At 39.1% G+C, this 20,107-nt stretch overlaps 1 protein-coding gene across 2 annotated transcripts in view; it reads left to right on the forward strand.

The window, feature by feature from the left end:
• The first annotated feature begins 5,811 nt into the window (after positions 1-5,811).
• syt7a (synaptotagmin VIIa) overlaps positions 5,812-20,107 on the forward strand; it is a 519,290-nt gene continuing 504,994 nt past the window's right edge. For both annotated transcript variants that reach the window (XM_069899030.1, XM_069899033.1), the window contains exon 1: positions 5,812-5,989. In XM_069899030.1, the coding sequence (XP_069755131.1) occupies positions 5,968-5,989 (22 nt within the window). In that variant the 5' untranslated portion in view covers positions 5,812-5,967. The remainder of the gene's footprint in view (positions 5,990-20,107) is intronic.

The raw sequence follows: 20,107 nt of genomic DNA on the forward strand, positions 1-20,107 counted from the left end.
TTTAAAAATACCAAAAGGGCATTATTAGGCATTCCTTACAAATTTATATTTTGGATGGACAGGATGAATCCAGAATATATAGGAAAATAAGATAAATTTATTTCATTAAAATCTTATATCTGAGTGGATCATAGATAATGTGCTTATCTCATGACTTGCTCTCTTATTTTTTACTTTATAAATGTCAATGCTCATGTATATTATGTACACATTCTATAATGCAATCTGGTAACTGGACTCTCACAAATTATTACTCTCACAAGACTGAGTACAAGGTTAATGGTCGGTTACTTAAGAGTGTGAATGAACAGAGGGACCTAGGGGTTCAAATCCATATGACCCTCAAGCTCACCACACAGGTTGATAGGATAGTTAAGAAGGCTTATAGGATGCTGGGCTTTATTTAATAGGTAGATAGTGTTCAGGAAAGGTCATGTTGCAACTCTATAAATCTCTAGTAAGAATATTATGTTCAGTTTTGGTCACCTCATGATAGGAAGGATGTGGAAGCTATGGAGAGGAGATTTATCAGGATGTTGCCTGGATTCGAAAATAAGCCTTACGAAGCAAGGTTAGCAAAGCTGGAACTTTTCTCTATGGAGCTTAGAAGGATGAGAGGAGACTTGATAGAAGTCTACAAGATTATTAAAGGAAGGGTAGACAACCAGCAACTGTTTCCCAGGGCAGGAATAGCAATCACCAGAGGATATGTGTACAAAGTTAAGGGATGGAAGTTTAGGGGAGACATCAGGGGTATATTTTTCTTAATATATGGAGAGTTGTGGGTGCCTGGAATGCCTTGCCAGATATAGTGGTGGAGGCTGAAAAATTAGGGGCATTTAAGAGACTCTTAGACAGGCGTCTGGATTAAAGAAAAATAGAGAGTTTGGGGGTAGGGAGGGTTTAGTACATTTTTTTAAAGAATATATGGGTTGGCAAAACCTCAAGGGTCGAAGGGCTTATACTGGGGTGCAGTGTTGCATGTTTTATGTTCTATGTATAATTTTATGATAGATTTCAGATTTATTGTCAGAGTACATACATAACATCACATACAATCCTGAGAGTTGAGGCAGAATTACCACTTATTGCTAGTGCAAAAAAAACTGTACATAGTGAATACATGTAAACAAATAAAGAACTGCAAACAGGTAACATATACAAACTGACTATGTAATACAGACAGAATTTTTTTTTAAATCAAAAAGTGCACAAGTAAGATTTCTCAAATGAGTCCTGATTGAGTTTGTTGTTGAGGAGTCTGATGGTGGAGGGGTAACAGCAGTTTGTGAACCTGGAGATGTGTGCCTTGTGGCACCTATACTTCTGTCCTGATGGCAGTAGTGAAAATAGAGTGTGTGCTGTGTGGTATAGATCCTTGATGATTGCTGCTGCTCTCTGACAGTAGTGTTCCCTGTTTTGCCTATGATGTCCTGGGCTGGGTACAATAATTTTTAGAGGGCTTTTCTCTCAGTGGTAGTACACTTTCCACCACACCTCTGTAGAAGTCTGCCAGGGTTATTGGTGTCATACCAAACCTCCACAAACTCCTGAGGAAGTAGACGCTGAAATGCTTTCTTCTTGATGCCATTAGTGTTTTGGGTCCAGGAAAGATCCTCCAAGATAGCTACTATCACGAGCTTGAATGTGCTCACCCTCTCCACCACTGATCTCCCAATGATCACTGGGTTGCATACATCTGGATTTCCCTTCCTGAAGTCATCAATTAGTTTTGGTGACATTTGTTGTTGCACCATTCAGCCAAATAGTCAATCTCGCTCCTGTATGCTGACTCATCACCTTTCTTTATACAACCTACTACCATGGTATGGCTGGCAAATTTGAAGGCAGTGTTATTGTCATACTGAGCTACACAGTCATTGGTGTAAAGTGAGTAAATCAGGGGGGGGGGGGGTGTAAGGATGCAGCCCTCTGGTACCAATGGAAATTGTGCAGATGTTCTTACCAATTCCCACTCATTGTGGTTTGGAGGTGAGGAAATCCATGATCTAATTACACAGTAGGGTGCTGAGTCCCAGGTCTTGGAATTTGCTGATCAGTTTTTAGGGATGATGGTGTTAAATGCCAAACTGTAGGTGATAAAGAGCATCCTGATGAATGCATCTTCACTGTCCAGGTGCTCCAGAGCTTTATGTAGAGCCAGTGATATGGCATCTGCCATAGACCTGTTGCTACGATAGGCAAACGGAAACGTATCCATGTCTCCGTTCAGACAGGAGCTGATATGCTTCAACCCCAGCCTTTCAAAAGCCTTCATCACTGATCATATAAGTGCTACTGATTGACAGTCATTAAGGCAGGTTACTACACTCTTCTTGAGCACCAGAATGATTGACGCCTGTTTGAAACAGGTGGGTACCATGCCCTGCAGGAATGAGATATTGAAGATATCCATGAATACACAGGTAAATTGATCAAATTTCTCACACCAAAAAAAAGGTTTAAACAAATTACAATTACATTTGTAAACATAACTATAATTCATGGCTTCAATGGATTTTATATGAAGCCTTGTTAAAAGCACGAGGGTTAAATTTTATATTGTTATCCAAAACTGTGTTGTTACACATTAAATATATATTGTGTTCTTTAGCTGCTTCAGTTAACTCATTTGTAAGCATCTCTCAACACTGGTCAAGTTGCTAAACCAATAAAATATTATTTTCTGGCCACAAAAAATATATTTTAAGTTAGAGAACAGAAAACTTTATTCAACAAGGAGAAAATATGCATTATATTGATGAGAACAAATAAATTGTATGGGGATCAATGGAAGAAAATGGAGTGCTTAAGATAAATTACTTCATAGATACCATAAATTTGAGGAATATATTGTTCTTCATGAATGTGAAACTTTTCACTAATCATGTAGTAGTCACTTCAGTGAAATACACTCCAGTTCAAAAATTCATTCCATTTTATGGAAGATGAACACATCGTCATTACTATATCAGTGAATTAAGGCTTCAAGGTTAAGATAGCGTTATTATCCTTTGACCAAAGAAAGTTTAGAAAGGGTAAACTGATGCAGCTTCTTTTGAATGGTTGAAAGACCATGATACACAGATTTAAAAAGAAGCATTCTTAAGATACTGCCTCATGTAGATGTCCTTGATGGAGTGAAGTCTGGTGCCTGTGATGTCACAGGCCAAGTTAACAACCCTCTAGAGTTTATTCTTTATTCTTGACCAGAGAGTTGGTGCCTCTGTACCGGGCAATGATGCAATCAACCAGAATGCTCTCCACGGTACACCTGTAGAAGTTTATGAGTCTTCAGTGACATACCAAATGTCTTCAAACGCCTCACAAAGTATAGCCGTCGAGGAGCCTTCTTCATGATTGCATTGATATGGAGGCTCCAGTACAAAGTTCTTGACCCCCCTCCACTACTGTGCCCTCAATGAGGACGAGTTCATGTTCTCCTGCTTTCCTTCTGAAGTCCACAATCATCTCCTTGGTTTTGCTAACGTTGAGGGCAAATTTTTTGGTGTAAGAGCACTCAGCAAGTTGTTCTCTCTCCTGTAGACTTCCTCAATGCTGTTTGCGAATCTGCCAACAACTGTGGCATCATCAGCAAATTTGTAGTTAGCATTGGAATTGGGCTTGACCACACAGTCATGAATGTATAGTGAGTAGAGCAGTGGAGTAAGCACTTGAGGTGTGCCTGTGTTGATAATCAGTGAGGAGGAAACACTGTTTACAATTCTTATTGGCAGAAAGTTCATTGAGTTAAAATGAAATGAAACAAAAAGATGAAGCATTAAAGAAAGACTAGGTTGCTTCTTTCTTAATCTCAGATGTTTCAAGGTGCTTTACAATTTATGAAAAACATTTGAACTGTAATCACTTTTGCAATAGCCAATTTGAAGATTTAGATCCAACAAGCTAGAGAGTAGTTATAGTAATAACCAATCAAGTTGTATTTTCCTAGTACTGGTTAAGGGACAAATATCAGGAGGGTTTCCTTGCTCTTCCATAAAATAGAGAGTTGAATCATGAGCCTCAGTCTTGTTCACAAACAGCACCTCCTCGACAATAGCAGTTACTCAGTGATGCATTGCAAGATCAGCATCAAATTTGTGCTCAAGTTCTTAAAGTGAGACTTTAAACTACTGACAGGCAAGTGTCATCACCCAGCTGACAACTTATTAGGAAGAATTAGCTTACCAAAAGGTTGACCATGGTTTAAAAAAAAACTAGCATTACACTTTTTTCTCAAGTCCAATTTGGGATGGGCTATAAATGGTGGCCTTGCCTGTAATGCTCACATCACGAAACAATGAAAAAATAAAAAGCTACAACATTGTACATACTCATCAGATAAATGCATTCATTTCACCCTTGTATTAATTACATCCATAACACACAGTATCAGATGTAATTTTGAGACCTAATGTACAACATTAACATTTTGATCAATACCAGCTTTTAGACCAGGGGTGGCAAACCTTTTAATTTTTAATTTAGACATACACCAAGGTAACAGGTCATTTCAGCCCATGAGTACATACCAGGGGTGTAGGTTAACTGGGCAGCATGGACTTGAGCTGAAATGGCCTGTTACCGTGGTATATGTCTAAATTTAAAAATTAAAAGGTTGGTCACCCCTGTTTAGACCAGGAGAATTCATGTACAGGAGTAAAGATGTCTTCCTGCCTTGGCAAACACACCTGGACTTTTTGATCTCCATTTATTTTAAGGATATTCTTTTCATGGAAGAAGTGCAGGCACAGATTCATCAGACTGTTTCCTACTTTGCCATATAGAAAAAGATGGAGTAGATGAGGCCTACATTCTTAAGAGTTAAGAAGAATCAGAGGTGAATGCTCTTCTTCAAAAGACAGGGGAAGCAGAGGAACTTAACATTTTTAATACAAGGGAGTGAAATGTTACAATCAATAGACAAGAATCCAGTTAAAGTTACAATCAGATTAGCCATGGCATTTTTTTTTAAACAAGAACACTAATATTCTCCGATCCTTGGTTGTGTCAGTCTGACAAGTTTTGTAGGATATCCCAAACATACTTTTAATTCATTTTTTGGAAGATTGTAGACAATATTCCCCTGTGAAACCCAACACCCATGAAGACTGAGTCTTGGGGTGAAACAGGGCCTTGATAAGTGTCAGGAGAACATGGAAACCAAAACCTCTGGTGAATTTCAGAGGAGCACAGAAAATGGGGCTATGAGTACATAGACAGGTGCAGGTAAGCTTTGGGGGGGGGGGGGGGGGGAAGAGAAAAGAGAGAGAGAGGAAGTCCCTGGTCAGTTTGGGGAGACCCTGCCCAAACCAGTTTCAAGACAACACCTCTTCGGGTGACCTGGTTGGGCTTGGTGAGACCAGGATGGGGAGAAATAACCTCTCTTGCCACAAATCTAGGGAGGGTGAAGGCTCAATCATTGGGTTAATTCAAAATGGAGACCTATATATCAGGCTACTTACTGCAGAGAGGGACGGAATTCTGCTGGGAAATGGCATCCAACTGTTGACTCGGCTTACTGAATGGGAAAGTGGGCTAGAAGGGCCGACTCGTGCTCTCTCCTCTCCGACTCGCACTGAAACCTGATTATATTCGTTGCCTTCGAACTACATGTGGCAAGGATGTAAATCATAAGGTGAAAAGAATCGTTTCAAACGCGCCCACCTCGCTGTTGCCGCCGCCTGCCTTCCCCAGGGCCGGGTCGCGTGCGCTGCCGCGCCACCTGCGAGCGTGCACGCCCGCCCCCCGCCCGTGTGTGGGGTGGCGGCCACGCGCAGGCTGCCTGAGTGTTATCAGCGCTCTGGAAGCGAGACACGGAGTCAGTGCAAGTGTTTGGCGGAGGCTCCTCTCGCTCGCCCGCCGCCTCTCAATTGAACCACACACACAAAAAAAAATGCAACACGCCGCTTTCTGATTCCAGAAACAAAACCATCCCCGGACACTTACTCCCGCCGCGAAATAAAAATGTTGAAGGACACTTCGAAAGGTAAGGAGTGGACAATTAAGTATTTCCGTGAAAAGCTTGCATTGGTTCGCTTTGCATTTTGGTTAACAATGGGACTGGCATTTTCTTCGTTATTTTGTTGCTGCAGCTATCGCCTCAGTCAACCTGTCGTGCTCCAAAGTCTGTCAGGTCCCCCGCTTCGCCTGACGCCTTTCTTTATTGTATTTCGTTCGGGTGTTGTTTATCTATTGGGGTGGGGGAAGAATGTGTACGCTTTAATTCAGTAAGTTTAATGAAAAAAAAATATCCAGGAGTGCCTGAACTGACGCTGCCACATTCGTCTCGGCACAAGCCTTGTGGAGAGACATCGCGGCTAACAGTTAGTGTTTGGTGATACAGAAGGAGGAAAGGGTGACATTGGTTAAAAGAGTGCCTGGGATTGTTTTATGTCACTCCCTGTGTGTGGACTTCTGAGTGTTGCACGTTGCTTCAAGTGCCTATTGTGTGGCTCTGTCCTGTGTAGCGGGAATGTGAAGGTTTCCCCGTGCATCTTGTGATGCTGCGTTTTAACTGATGTGTTTCGCAGGAGTATGTCACCCTTGCCGATTTTTGCAAGACTCTTTGAATGTATAAATCGTCAGTCCCAGCCAACCTTTAAGGTCCACGTCTTCAGTTGCTGTACAGCTTCAGTTGGAAGGACGGGAGCAATATTTCCTTTTCACATCTCGGTTCTAACGGACCGGTCAAAAGGTGGTGCCTGGGTTTTGGTTCCACATTCTCTTCCCTTGGTTTCTGTGGGGGGTTCTTGGGAAAGAGTTCCTGCAATATATATTTGTTTTGCCCAATAAAAGTTTAAAATTTTTTGCTCATCCTAATTGCTCGAGGGAGTGAGCTTTAGCAGCGAATACACACCGCACCTCTTCGTGTGTATAATGTTCTTCAGACTGCAATGTCCCTGACAAAAAAAATAACATCATTACTGCTCGGGTGGTCTGTAGTTAGAACCTAATGCCGCAAAAAAAATTGTATCCGATTGTCTAAAGGCTTCGATTGCAGCTGAGACTATCAACCAACCCCTGGACTCACGCGAACAGATCGAGAATGAGAACTTACTACGGGTTGGATTGTGTTAGTCAAGCGGGTTGGATTGTGTTATTCAAGCGGGTACATTGTAAACGAGAGGTGCACAAGGTAAAAGTGCATGCACAACCTCGTCGGTTTATCAGCGCCTTCATCCACGTGGCTAGTATTCACAATGCCTCCGATACAATTAATAGCCTGCAATAAAATTTGCCACCGGTGACATTAAATTTCATTAACAACCACTAATATTAACCATACTTCACACCTCTCCAAAACACTAGACCACTTGTTTATTTAAAACCGTTTTAAGTAGGTTGCTGAGGCAGTCCAAATGGATTAGTCAAATTGCTCTTATCGGAACAGCTTACACACGCGTGCCTCGGAGGGTATTTTGATCGACAAACCCAATGTGCTTCCTGCAGCCGCTTCTCTCAGCAGGTTGGTTCCTTTAAAATTCAATCATTGCAAGGATTTCAGATGGATGATCGTATCATCCCGATGCTCGTTTAAAGCAGCAGTTCTCACACCTTGTTCTCCCCGGTTGCCTTGGATCTTCAATAAAACGTGTTGGTTTTACTAATTATGGTGTTGAAAGGTGATTCAAGGTCTTGAGGGCCCGGGCACCTGTTCCTTTGTTTGATCACCTGTTTAGTCCCCAGATCCCCCGTGTGCCAGGAGCCGCCCGTGGTGTCGCTTGTGTTCATGTATAATATGTTTATAGGCAATGAATCTGTTCTCCATGTTATGTACGTGTGGGTCCCTGTTTTGTGTAACGTATTAATAAGGAAGAAGTCCCTCTCCGACGGGCAAACGCAACATGAACAGTGAATGGGAGTGACAGCGTGTGGGGGTGGGGTGGGGTGGGGTGGGGAGGGGGGGGAGAGAATTGCGAGTTTTCAAAGTGTTTTTAAACAAGTTGTCGTCATTCTAGTTTGTTGCAATGACAATTAGAAAATATGGAAAGATGTTCCTGGGCTTGATGACGTTTTCCATTCAGGACACAGCATTCAAGGACAGGTAGCCAGAGGGTCCATGCACTTTATTGCCGCAAATTAGCATTCAGTCTTGTTTGGCAGCCGATGAGGGTAAACCGCCTGGTTGTCAGACAGCTGACAGTCCCTTTTGTACAAAATGAGTAGCGACGAAAGACGGGCGTCGTATCTGGTTTAATATTGCACGCACTGACCTTCAACCATGAAGGCTAATTCACAAACAAGCACAATTTCAATAGTGCTGAACTAATTGCATGTATTAAAGCACATATGAAAACCATATTGTGTGATATCCGCTCTAAGGTAGTAGTGAACGCCAGCCTCTCCCATCACTTTCCAGCTTAAAAAAAATTCTCATCACTACAAATATAGTTTGAGCTCTTCTGTAATCGTTATTGGGGGGTAGGTCCCTGTTGAAATTCTGTTGTAGCCTGGAGAGAAACGAGACAGACTTGTCTGTTCACACCTAGACTTGTTTGGGCGTGGTATATTTTCAACGTTGAGGTTACACTATTAAAGTTATATTCTTAATTACGCATTTCCACAAAATCTTTTTTTAATAAAGGAAAGTGACTTCACCTGACGTTTAAATGTGATTGCTGATCCGCCACCTGCTGAATGTACTTTGAAAGTAATTTGGGCGGATCTTTGAGCATCGAAACCTTGCCGCCTTTGGCTTTGATTTCCTTTTTTTTGGTCATCTGTTTGCGAATTGTAGACGGGACAGCCAGGTGTGCCTTTTCCAATGACTATTTGTTGGATACTTTACTCCCAGAGGTTTTGAACCTAACCTGCTGAGATGACAGACTACATTTGTTGAACTCCTTACCTTGAAAATGGAATGAATGCGGATAATTCAGTCACCGTGTCGATATGAAAAAACCAATGAACATATAGAAGATCTTGTTAGAACAAGATGACTGTGATGTTAAACCATTTAATCACATTTGAATTGAATTGTCTGCAGTATTTATCAAAGTTGCAAAAGGAAAATTCAGAGACATCAAGGATTTTGGGGGGAATTAGCCCTGCTTTATTTCCCTGCCAACATTGGAAGTGAGAATTAAAAAAGCTTGGTCAAGAAGAAAACATGAGTATGAATTAATTTAGATTCGTCCTATATGCGAATTGTTGCACGTGCAGATCTAAAATAACTCAACAACCACAGACCATCTGTTAACATAATAGAATTATACGACAATTGCAGAAATTGATGGAAATATGGTGTGTATTGTATAGATTATTGTACTTGGAAAGTGCTAAATCAAATTGTATGTCTGGTCGTAGTTTGTGTTTTGGTTGGGGTTGGGGGGGAGGAAATGAAGCTCGTTGATAATATGCCCTTAAGCACCTTTTTAATAAAAGCAACAAGTATGTAACGAAACTCATGATTATAATTTCAATCTATTATCACCCACCCCTTTATGTTCGAGTTTTGAAAAGTTGCAAACATTTGTAAACTACCATTAGAAAACACGATTATTTTTTGGACAATTTTGTCGATTTGATCTCCAATTTTACACTAATTAGTGTAAACAAAAAACCTAGAAATTCTACATGATCAAGTTTAGATTCAGGTTTAACATCTAATTTTCGCTCTATTGTTAGCATAGACCAAAACTTCTTTGGAATGATAAGGAAGTAAATAAACGGGGTAACTTTTTTTTAAAATTTCTCTGTGTATTTTAGATAACTCCTTTCTAGTTTTCTACATTTAGCTCAAGTTGATGTGTTGGAAGTTCGAGTGTAAACCTTCGACGCAACGAATAGGGTGTTGAAACTTTTACCACCTCCCCTATCAATTCTCAGCTTTTTCTTCTATTGAAAGCATCCAATTGATAAGAATATTTTTGTTTGTAAATATATTCTGTCTTTATGGACCTTTGTGATACAATGAATGGGATTTGTCTCATGAGAAGTGCAAGCTTCTTATTACAGTTATGTACATAGAAACTGCGCAGTACTGTTGTACTGCCATTAGATGTCCTGAACGAGCAGTTTTTCTTTATTAGAGCCATCTGGCGATTGTAGCTGTATATTACATTTCCCAAAACATGTTTTGTAACTTGTGGATAACACTTAATATATTGCGCACGTTTGTGGGTCGTAAGAGGAAAACAAATTACCTGATAAGTGACTGATCATTCTTTCATCCTCTTCCTTAGTTAGTCACAGGGACAGCCAGGTTAGTCTAAGGGACATTTCATTATTCAATTGAATTTGCTGGTGGAGTTTAAAGAAAGTAAATCTTCGAGATTTTAGGGTTTGATTTTTAGCTGTTTGATAAAAAAAAAGGAAATCAAAGCCAAAGGCGGCAAGGTTTAAAAAGTATATGTACCACTTCCAAAGAATATGCATTTCAACAAAGTTGGATCATCATCTTGTTGAAACATTTGAGGCTGGATACATGAAGGATGTTTTCCCCGACTAGGATATTTAAAACCATTCAATGAATACTCAGTGCAAAACCAGGCGTTTAGGAGTGAGATGAGGAGAAATGTTTTCATTCTGTGTGATCGTGAGGAATTTTCCATCTCAGAAAGGTGATGTATTTTAAAAAGTGATTTCTTGAATACAAAAGTGCATCAGGGGACAGAGAGAGGGTCTTTATCTCAGTACCAGATTTCCAATCAGTCATGATTGTATTGTGGCCTTGAATTTCTTTTGGAAGGATTGTGATATTTGCTAATGCCCTTGCATCAATAGATAAATTCTGTGGTGAAAATTCTTCAAAGAAGTCAATATCAAGTGTTTTTTTTTAAAAAAAAACACCTTATTTCTGACCCCAAAAATCTAGCATTTGACATTTTGCATGTAAAAGTCAACCCACCCCCTATTTTTGGCCCCATCTGTAGTTGGAGTTCTTGAATCGGGACACTGGCCCAGGCCTCAGCCTACCGCCCATCCAAGCTCCTAGCGCCTCGACTGTGGATTCTTGCCTGCGCCTGGCCGTCTGCACACTGGAGCTCCTGTCGTCCCGACCACAGATCTTACCTGCACCCTGGCTGCCCTCCTATCTAAGCTCCTGACACCCCGACCACTCTCCCATCAGAGCTACTGACTGCCCATCGATCCCAGCTCTTGATACCCTGGATAGTTGACCCCCTAAATTTTACCCTAAAAATTGGTCCACAAAGTTCCACCATTTTCAATATTTTTACTTGCATTGAAGTTTCACATCCAAAAATACAGAGTACATATGAAATATGTTAAAAGTCAAGAAGATACATTGCACTTAAATAATATAATTTCATCCAAGGCACCCCACATTTTTTAAAAGGAAAATCTAAATCTATTACCAAGAAGCTGTTTGATCAAAAAAAGTCAGTATTATCAGAATGATTAATTACCTCATTAATCAACAGTTCTACCTTCATAACAAATCAAAGATTATAAAACTAACTCCAAAAAAATCCCCACAGTGTTTGAAAATGTGAATTCAAATCAGAAATTGAACATCTAATCTTCTCCAAATTTAAACATAACATGACATTAGCCATTGATCATGATTAGGTCAGGTAATGTCCCTGCATCTGAGCAGCACCACCTGCTCATTTTATTCTCATAAGAGAATAAAATAAAACTTTAAAATGCCTTAAAGTTATGTCACTCTCTCCAACAATATCAAATAAAGCAGTTAAGGGGTTAAGTTTAAAATTAAATTTTGAAAAGAGCAGAGAAAGTTTGAAATACTTTGTTCCAATATTTCTCAAGGCTCTGACATGTCCAGAGCATATGAATTTGATGAAGCATCTCTATTGTTGCATTTATCACACTGAGGAGATACATTCTCATAAAAATAAGATGGTTTGACTTTGGACATGTGAGCCCTATAGACCACTTTAAAATGTAGGAGAGAGTGGTGAGCACATAAAGAAGAGGTATTCACCAATTTGAAAAATAAATTCTAAGTTTCTTCAGAAATTAAAAGCTGTTGATCCTGTTCATAGGCTTTTAAAAATTTTATCTGAGGGAGCCTCTCTTATTCCCAACAACATGTCATCAATGTTAGATATTGAACCATTATAGATAGATAGGTTATAAATTAAAAATTAAGAAATGTATGTAATTGAGATCATAAAAATCTCTAAATAATGGGAGGAAAAAGTGAGTATTTGGTAGACTGTATTTAACTGAAGGTTGCTCAAAGGAAATGAGAGTCCCCTCAACAAATAAATCTTTAAAACATTTAATGCCCAATCTATACCACTATTACATGCATATTTATGGTTCTTTCAAGAAAAATGAAGTTCTGCAATGAAAGCATTTTCCTGTATTTTTCATTATCATGCATTAGTTCAAAGGGTAACTCTGTTACCCAGCAACTGAAATCAAGTGGTAAGCTGGTCGGAAAATCAAAATTTCTGCCAATACAGTAGCATTTGTCAGCATCTTGGATAAATGACTGGTTGCTTTCAGTGTGACACCCCACCCCTTCCACATTGTCTGTCAGAAAATATGCAGATGCTATTTCTAATGCTTCCTGTTTGGTTTTCAATATTCATGATTAATAGGTTTTTCATTTGTCTATTTTTGAAGTTTTTTATGCTTCTCACATAAACTAATAAGATAGAGGTGTTTTAAAGCAGTGGTAGAAAATAACGTTTTTTCACGCATAGTTAGTAGTCATTAATTGCGACAGATTGAAGAATATGTATATTGAAAGCAACCGTCAAATTTTGGGCTGAGCTTCAAAGAAAAGGATTGATATTAAATCAGAATAATCCACACCAGACCGCATATGTTTATACCATGGTTGTTGTGTAATCTCTTTGAGACCTTCAGCGAAAGTATGCTTCATGTTCAGTACCAAAGAAAAACAAATAATGAAAAAGTCTCAAGGTGAGAGTTTAACAAAGCAGTTTGGAATGACACAGAGGGAACAAATTTCTGCTGTTTAAATAAAAAGCCTAGAATTCTCTTTCAGAGATGGTGTTTTAGTTGCTTTGAAATTAATTGTTTTTATTAACTTAATCAATGCTGGTACACGAATAACAATAGTAAATTCTACCTGTGTTCTTCACATTTTAAGGTAGGTGACAATGAAGGTGGGAGAATGAAGGACTGAAAATCAAGAGCTTAGCATGGTTGGGGAAAAAGGTAGGGATGTAAGAACATCACCGATGGCCATGCAGCTTTATACCTGGCATGTACCCACTCCATTGATCAAGCAGTCCACACATGGAATTATAATGGCTTCACCTCACTGACAAAAGGCAAAGGAGGAAAAACCCAACACCCAACCCCAACCAACCAATTTTGCCCTGCAGCCGCTGCATCCGTGTCTGCCTGTCCCGCATCGGACTTGTCAGCCACAAACGAGCCTGCAGCTGACGTGGACTTTTACCCCCCTCCATAAATCTTCGTCCGCGAAGCCAAGCCAAAGAAAAGAGAAGGAGCAGGAGTAATGTGTATGATATTGGTGTTGCAGTCATTAATTCTCATTTTCAGCCCATTTCAGAATTTTTTAAATCAAAGTTCACCTTGTAGATTTGTAACACCTCGTGTCAAATGTGTGCTTTATAATTGTAATTAACAGAGCTTGTCCAAGCATTTATGCTTTACTCTAGTACAGTTACAGTTGGACTCTAGGAAACAGACAGTAACTATTCACCTTACTACATTATTTTATAGACCTCAATAATATTCTCTCTCAACCTCCAATGCCTGAAGGAAAATAGGCCTTGTTTTTCCAGTCTCTCACGATCTCCACTACCCTAATTATGACGACAAACTTATAAACCTCTTCTGCCCCTTTCTGACTTTTTAATATGGCACGTTATTTTCAGTGTAGCCTCACCAACATTTTGTACAATTTTATTATGATGTCCCAACACTTGTATTCAGTGGTCACTGAGCCAAGCATTCCAAACATTCTCTTCCAGAGTTTTCTAGAGCATTATAAAAGGTCGTTGTCTCCATGCAAAGTGATGATACCTTTTATTTCTTCAGACAAAGGTATAACTGCGGAGATTTCCTGTATTTGTCTAATTTCAGATTTCTAGCTTTCACAACATGAACTTGTTCCCTTTCAGAAATCTCTGTGCAAATGAAAAAAGAGAGTTGGCTTCAATGGAGTTTGTGATTGAATGGGATGCTATTATTTCTTGACATCTGAACAATATAAATTCCTAAATGTAACTTCTTGGGTATGTGGAAATGAATGCTGCTCTGCAAAAGTGTATGAGGACAAAAAAAAATGGGTACTGTCCCAGAGGAAAGATGCCATAGTTTAAAAATGTGAGAAGTGGAAATGTTTGAAGGAATGCCAGATTTTCAAAAGGACAATAAAATGTGCATGGCAAAGATTCAAACCAATGTTTTTGTTTAATTCAATAAACAGGGGTATCTTCATTTGCAAGGATCTCAGAACAGCAATGATGGATTTCTCTCTGTAACAATGTTCTCTCTAATATATCACTGCTTTTGGCTCTTATGCACCACCTTGGTCAGTCCTTTGGAATTGAGGATGATTTACTTCACTCCAGTTTTGTGGGTCCTGAGGTAGCCACTGTGGGTATTGCACTCATCCACAGTTGGGGCACAATGTTCTTAATAGATAGGCAAATAGATCATTTGTGAGCCATTGCCCCCCTTGAGCAGCTTGTGAGAGGCCTTTGTGTTCCTGCTGCATGGACTCCAGATTTTTAATGCTAACTTGAATGCCCCTTCATCACCTTGTGTAGTTCCAAGAGTTAATGAGGCATTGAGCATTTCCTTGAATCCTTTTTTCGATCCAATACAGGGTTTAGAATAGTGTTTGTTTTTTGGAAGTCTGTTCTCTGGCTTGCAAGTGATGAAGTTAACGAAAGACCTGCAGAAATGCAAATCTTAATGAGGTTGAGTTTCAAACTTTACTCAATCTTTATTGCCGCAATGTTGCATTTTCACTTCCAATAACCTTGCCAATGGGAGTGGAGCTAATCTTCAGAATTAATTGAAAGTGTGTCAACCTACGAAGATAACTTCAACACCTAGGCCACCTGAGAATCTGTATCTGAACCACGTTGAGCAGATGATGCTTTTGTTTGCACGTGTTCAGAGATTAAGCTCCAAACCAGTAATAAGATCTGCAACAACAGCCTGGATGTTCAAATTCTTTTATTTATATATAATAAAAAATTGGGAGAGATCATAATCTTCAAAAAATTTGGGCATCTACAAGGTTTAATTTAATTTTTCAATTGGTCACAGAATTCATTTGAGGAGATGATGAAGTTGACTAAAAGGACGTCTTTACTAGGAAATTTTCATCTGAAAGTCTCGGCTTGAATTTGCACCAGGTATTTAGGAGTCTGGAATCCAAGAAGCCCCTTCTTAAATTTTAATCTATGACCTGGAATTATTCCAAGAAATTCTGGCATATATATAAGCCACAATGACAACCGCTCCAGCAAAAGGAAATTTCACCACCTGGTCTCTTTTTAATCATTCAGATACCAGGTTTCTCGTGGTTAATTTCTTTAACCTCTTGTAACAGCCGAGATTTTTCAGCACCATTTATGCCATAAAATTGCAAGCAACTTCAATTGCAATACAGAGGTATAGAAAGGAGACATTCAAATGATGAGGACACTGGAAGATTTCAAAAGATCAAGCAGCATTTGTGGAGGCATAAGTGCAAGATGATGTTTCTGGTTGAGACCTTGCATCAGTCCTGAAACATTGACTTGTACCTTTTGGCTCCACAGATGCTGCTTCACTCATTGAATTCTTCCAGTATTCTTGTTCTCTTCTGCATTCTAGCATCTGCATTCTCTTGTTTTTCTTCATCCTCCTCTGAATTTTTTGTGCATTTTTTCTTGCCATTTTCCGATTGTGATTTGTGAATTGGTAAACAATGTATGCTTAAGAGCACTTGTGAAGAGTTCACACAACTTTCTTCAAAGAAAATAGAAATATTTTGTATTTTATTGCAGGAAGTACGAGTGAGCTTTTCATTGCTTATTGAAATGTAATTGCAGGTTAGCTACCAGTGTAGATTGTCATATACTGGATAATGAATTTGATGTTTTCTACTGTTTGCTTAATAGTTCTGTTTTTTTTAATATTCTGTGAGAATTTGGTGAAAAATATTCAATGTGATTGGCTGCTCAGATTGTCTGATGCGATCACTGCTGCTGAACACCAGAAATCCTTGGATAAACCACCTGATGAGCATCAACATTGAGAAATTCAAAATCCACCCAATGAAGTTTGCTCAGTCTCTGTGGGTAGTTTTCCTTTTAAAAAAAAAAGACCAGCAAAGAAGAAAAATATTGTTTTTTGATGCCTACCAAGATGTTCCTCTATCTCCTGTCTCAATTTAAGTTTTTTTTTACTGACATTTCTATTTCCTTCTCCTTATTGTGCTTTTTTAAATAAAATGTCATTGTCCCTTAACAAGCCAAATTAGGCAAACAAATCAATTATGCCTTACAGGGGAGATCTTGTAACACATCAGTTAATTAGAGTTGCAGTTTTGCTTTATTTAATTTCTGGTAAACCGCCAACCCTGCTTAGCCCTAGCTGAAAATACAAACAAAGCATCTCTGCTCAGGTCCCATGCACAATATTCATGATCGTTGACCCAGTTTGCCCTGTACTCTTCTTCTAGTCGTAGAATTCATGTCATGATTGTTTACACAGAAATAAGCTTTCAAGGCACATTTTCCATTTTATTGCCAAGATTTCTGGATTCCTCCACCATGATGATGTCTAGTTCTGTCCCTGCCACAGTTCACGCTTATTTTTAACATCTGTTCCTAGTGGTGTTCTTTGTTCCTCCTTCTGTCCTCCAGACACTGAAATGAGAATTAAATTCCATTCACGCTTCCAGTGCATATTCTGACTGACTTTGACTTGGGGATGGGAATTTAAAACATTATTTCTTTTCATCTCTCTTGTTTTCTGCATTTCTTCAGTCCAAGATTTCTGGCCTTTGATTCTGTCTTCAAAGTTCAAATTTATTGTCAGAGTACATGGGCATGACATCACATACAACCCTGAGATTCTTTATCCTGTGGGCCAGGCAGAATTTTACTTAACGGGAGTGCAGAAAACTGTAGTCAAGAAAAGATATGTATACAAAAAGGAGAAATGTGCGCAAAGTGCAAACAGACTGTGTAATACAGAAAATAAAAAAAAATAATAATAAATAATGTGCAAAGTAAGAGATCTTAACCGAGTCTGAGTTTATTGCTCAGGAGCCTAACGATGGAGGGGTAGCAACTGTTCCTGAACCTGGTTTTCAAGTCTTATGGCACCTATATCTCTTTCCTGATGGAAGCAGTGAGAGCGAGCATGTCTTGAGTGGTGCAGATCCTTGATGATTGCTGCTTCTCTCTGATGACCGTGTTTGGTGTAGATTTTCTTAATAGTTGGGAGAGATTTGCCTGTGATGAACTGGGCTTTGTCCACTAATTTTTTGCAGGTCTTTCCACTCAGGAATTTGTGTCCCCAAACCAGGCAGTGATGCAAACGGTCAGCACAACCTCCACTACACACATGTAGAAGTTTGCCAAGATGTTTGATGTCATACCAAACCTCCACAAACTCCTGAGAAAGCAAAATGCTTTCTTCACAATTACATTTGTGTGTTGGATCAGGAAAGACCTCCAATATGGTAACTCCCAGAAATTTAATTTCCTCACTGTCTCCACCTCTGATTTTTCTCCAATAATCACTGGATTTAATGCCTTTGATTTTCCCCTCCTGAAGTCCACAATCAGCTCTTTGGTTTTGGTGACATTGAATGTGAGGTGGTTGTTAGTGCACCATTCAACCAGGTTTTCAAAGACTCATCACCTCTTTCAAGCAACCCACTATCATGGTATTTTGTCAGCAAATTTGTAGATGGTGTTATTGTTGTACTGAACTACAAAGACATTAGTGTAAAGCAAGTGGAGCAGGGGGCTGAGAACACAGCCCTGTGGTGCTGGAGATTGTGGAGGAGATGTTCTTCCTTCCTAATTTTATTGGATCCCCATTCCTGACCATGATTTCAGCTAATTCAGTTTCTCCAAAACCTCTGAAATTCTTGCCTTTAACCTCTCTACCTGCTCCTTCTTCATCTTGACCTACCTTTTCACCAGTTATTTTAGTCATTTATTCTATTTAGTCTGTACTAATCCATTCATCAGCTTGTGTTACATTGAAGTAATAGATACTTGGAGATTTTAAAACATTTTAACACACTGCATCTACCTTGTTGAGCCCTGTGAGAATTTTGTAGATTTCAATGGAATCACTTCTCGCTCTACTAATTTTTTTTTTAAAAAGCAACAATCCAGTCATCTTAATCTCAGCTCTAAGGTAAACCTTCCAACCTAGAAATCAATCTGGTGAGATCTTGCTGTATTCCCTCCTTTAGTAGGAGATCAGATTTGTACACTGAGGGCCAGATAAGATCTCACCAAGTTGGAACATGATGGAGTTTGTAGAATCATCTATAAATCCTCTTGCAATAAAAGCCAAGAAATCAATTGTCATCCAAATTACTTGCGATATCTACGTGTTAACTTTTAGAGATTCATACTAGGACACCAAACCTTTTGGCCTCTCCCTATGTAATAAAAATGGATTTCCTGTGTTCCACACCCAGAAGATGACTATACATTATTCATAAAGATGCATCCTATCTTGAAGAAGGGCTTTGGTCTAAAATGTTGGTTATATATCTTTACTTCCTGTGGATGCTGCAAGACCTGAGTTCCTCCTACAATTGTGGTTTTTTTTTTCAAATACATATTTCCATGTTCTATTCCTTTGACCTGCCAAAAATCCCTCTGGTTTCTCTGCATCATCTTTACAATTTATACTTCCATCCAACTTACTATCATCACAGAACTTGGATATGGTTCCTTCAATGTCATCTGTCACATTGAGAGCTAAATGAAATTTTACCTGTCAAACAGATGCTTGGCTTTTGTGAATGAATTTGCTTGTGTGTGCAAAATTGAATCCTCTTTTTCTCAATTGGCACAATGGGGAATTTCAAAATTAGTGTTGAAATAGGGTTCTGCTTCATCAAAATAGGTCTTCTTTGTTCAATTTTATTTTTTAATAAATTGGTTGGGGAAGAAACTGAGAAACTCAGCAGATCCATAAGAAATATACCTTTTGTTTACAACTTTCTATGGGTATACCAGCAGTGCTGGTTCTCTTCATGCCTACAGTTTTTATAGCTGAAATGGCTGTGCATGTGTCCTATAATGTAATTCAAATGTCATGACTTTACCATGCATTAAGAAATGTTGCTGCTGGACAGTGGAAATGATGATGGCATGTGTGGGATTAGAAGGGTTGCAAATATCGACTGAGAAGTTTCTACATCTGACCTCTTGCCCCACTCTATCAAGTACTGGTATTTATTTTCTGCTTCACCTATACTGTGAATGGAGGGGAGTTTGTACTGGTCCAGATTCAGGGTAACAACCGTCACTTTGCTTCCACAGATCTTATAAGTTTTTTTTTTGTTTTTGTGTTTAAAATTGTTTTAAAACTGTCTTTTATTTAGAGGAGCGTAATGGTAATTGGCAGGGGCAAGGAAAAAAATAGACCGTAACATTTGGATCATCATGTTTTACCACAATTCTTTTCCACAAGGATTGCCTGCTCGTTAACATTATGCTAAATTGTTGTTGTTAAACAATTAATTCCAGTCAGAAAGGTGAGATTTGTGCCAGAAAAATTGTTTCAGTGATTTCCTTTTGTGTATAAGATCAGTATCAGAATTTATTGTCACGAACAAGTCATGAAATTCAGTGTTTTGCGGCAGCGTCATAGAGCAAACATTCATATTATAACCATCTTATAACATTACTTATATTTTAAAAAAAAATAGTGCACAAAAATAAGGCAGTTTCTTTGATTATTCAGGGATTTGATGGTAGTGGGGAAGAAGCTGTCCTAGTGCTCATGCTTTGGTTGCAGTACCTTTTTTCCTGATGGTAGTCGAGTGAAGAGGGCATAGCTTGGGTGAAGATGGAGTGTTTTTTAAAGTCCTTGATGGAATAGTCTGGTGCTGGTGATGTTGCAGGCTGCGTTAATAATCCTCTGGAGTTTATTCTTGTTCTGGGAGTTGGCGTCTTCATACCAGGCAGTG

Source organism: Narcine bancroftii, chromosome 1 (genome assembly GCF_036971445.1).
Source record: "Narcine bancroftii isolate sNarBan1 chromosome 1, sNarBan1.hap1, whole genome shotgun sequence".
Classification (NCBI taxonomy): domain Eukaryota; kingdom Metazoa; phylum Chordata; class Chondrichthyes; order Torpediniformes; family Narcinidae; genus Narcine; species Narcine bancroftii.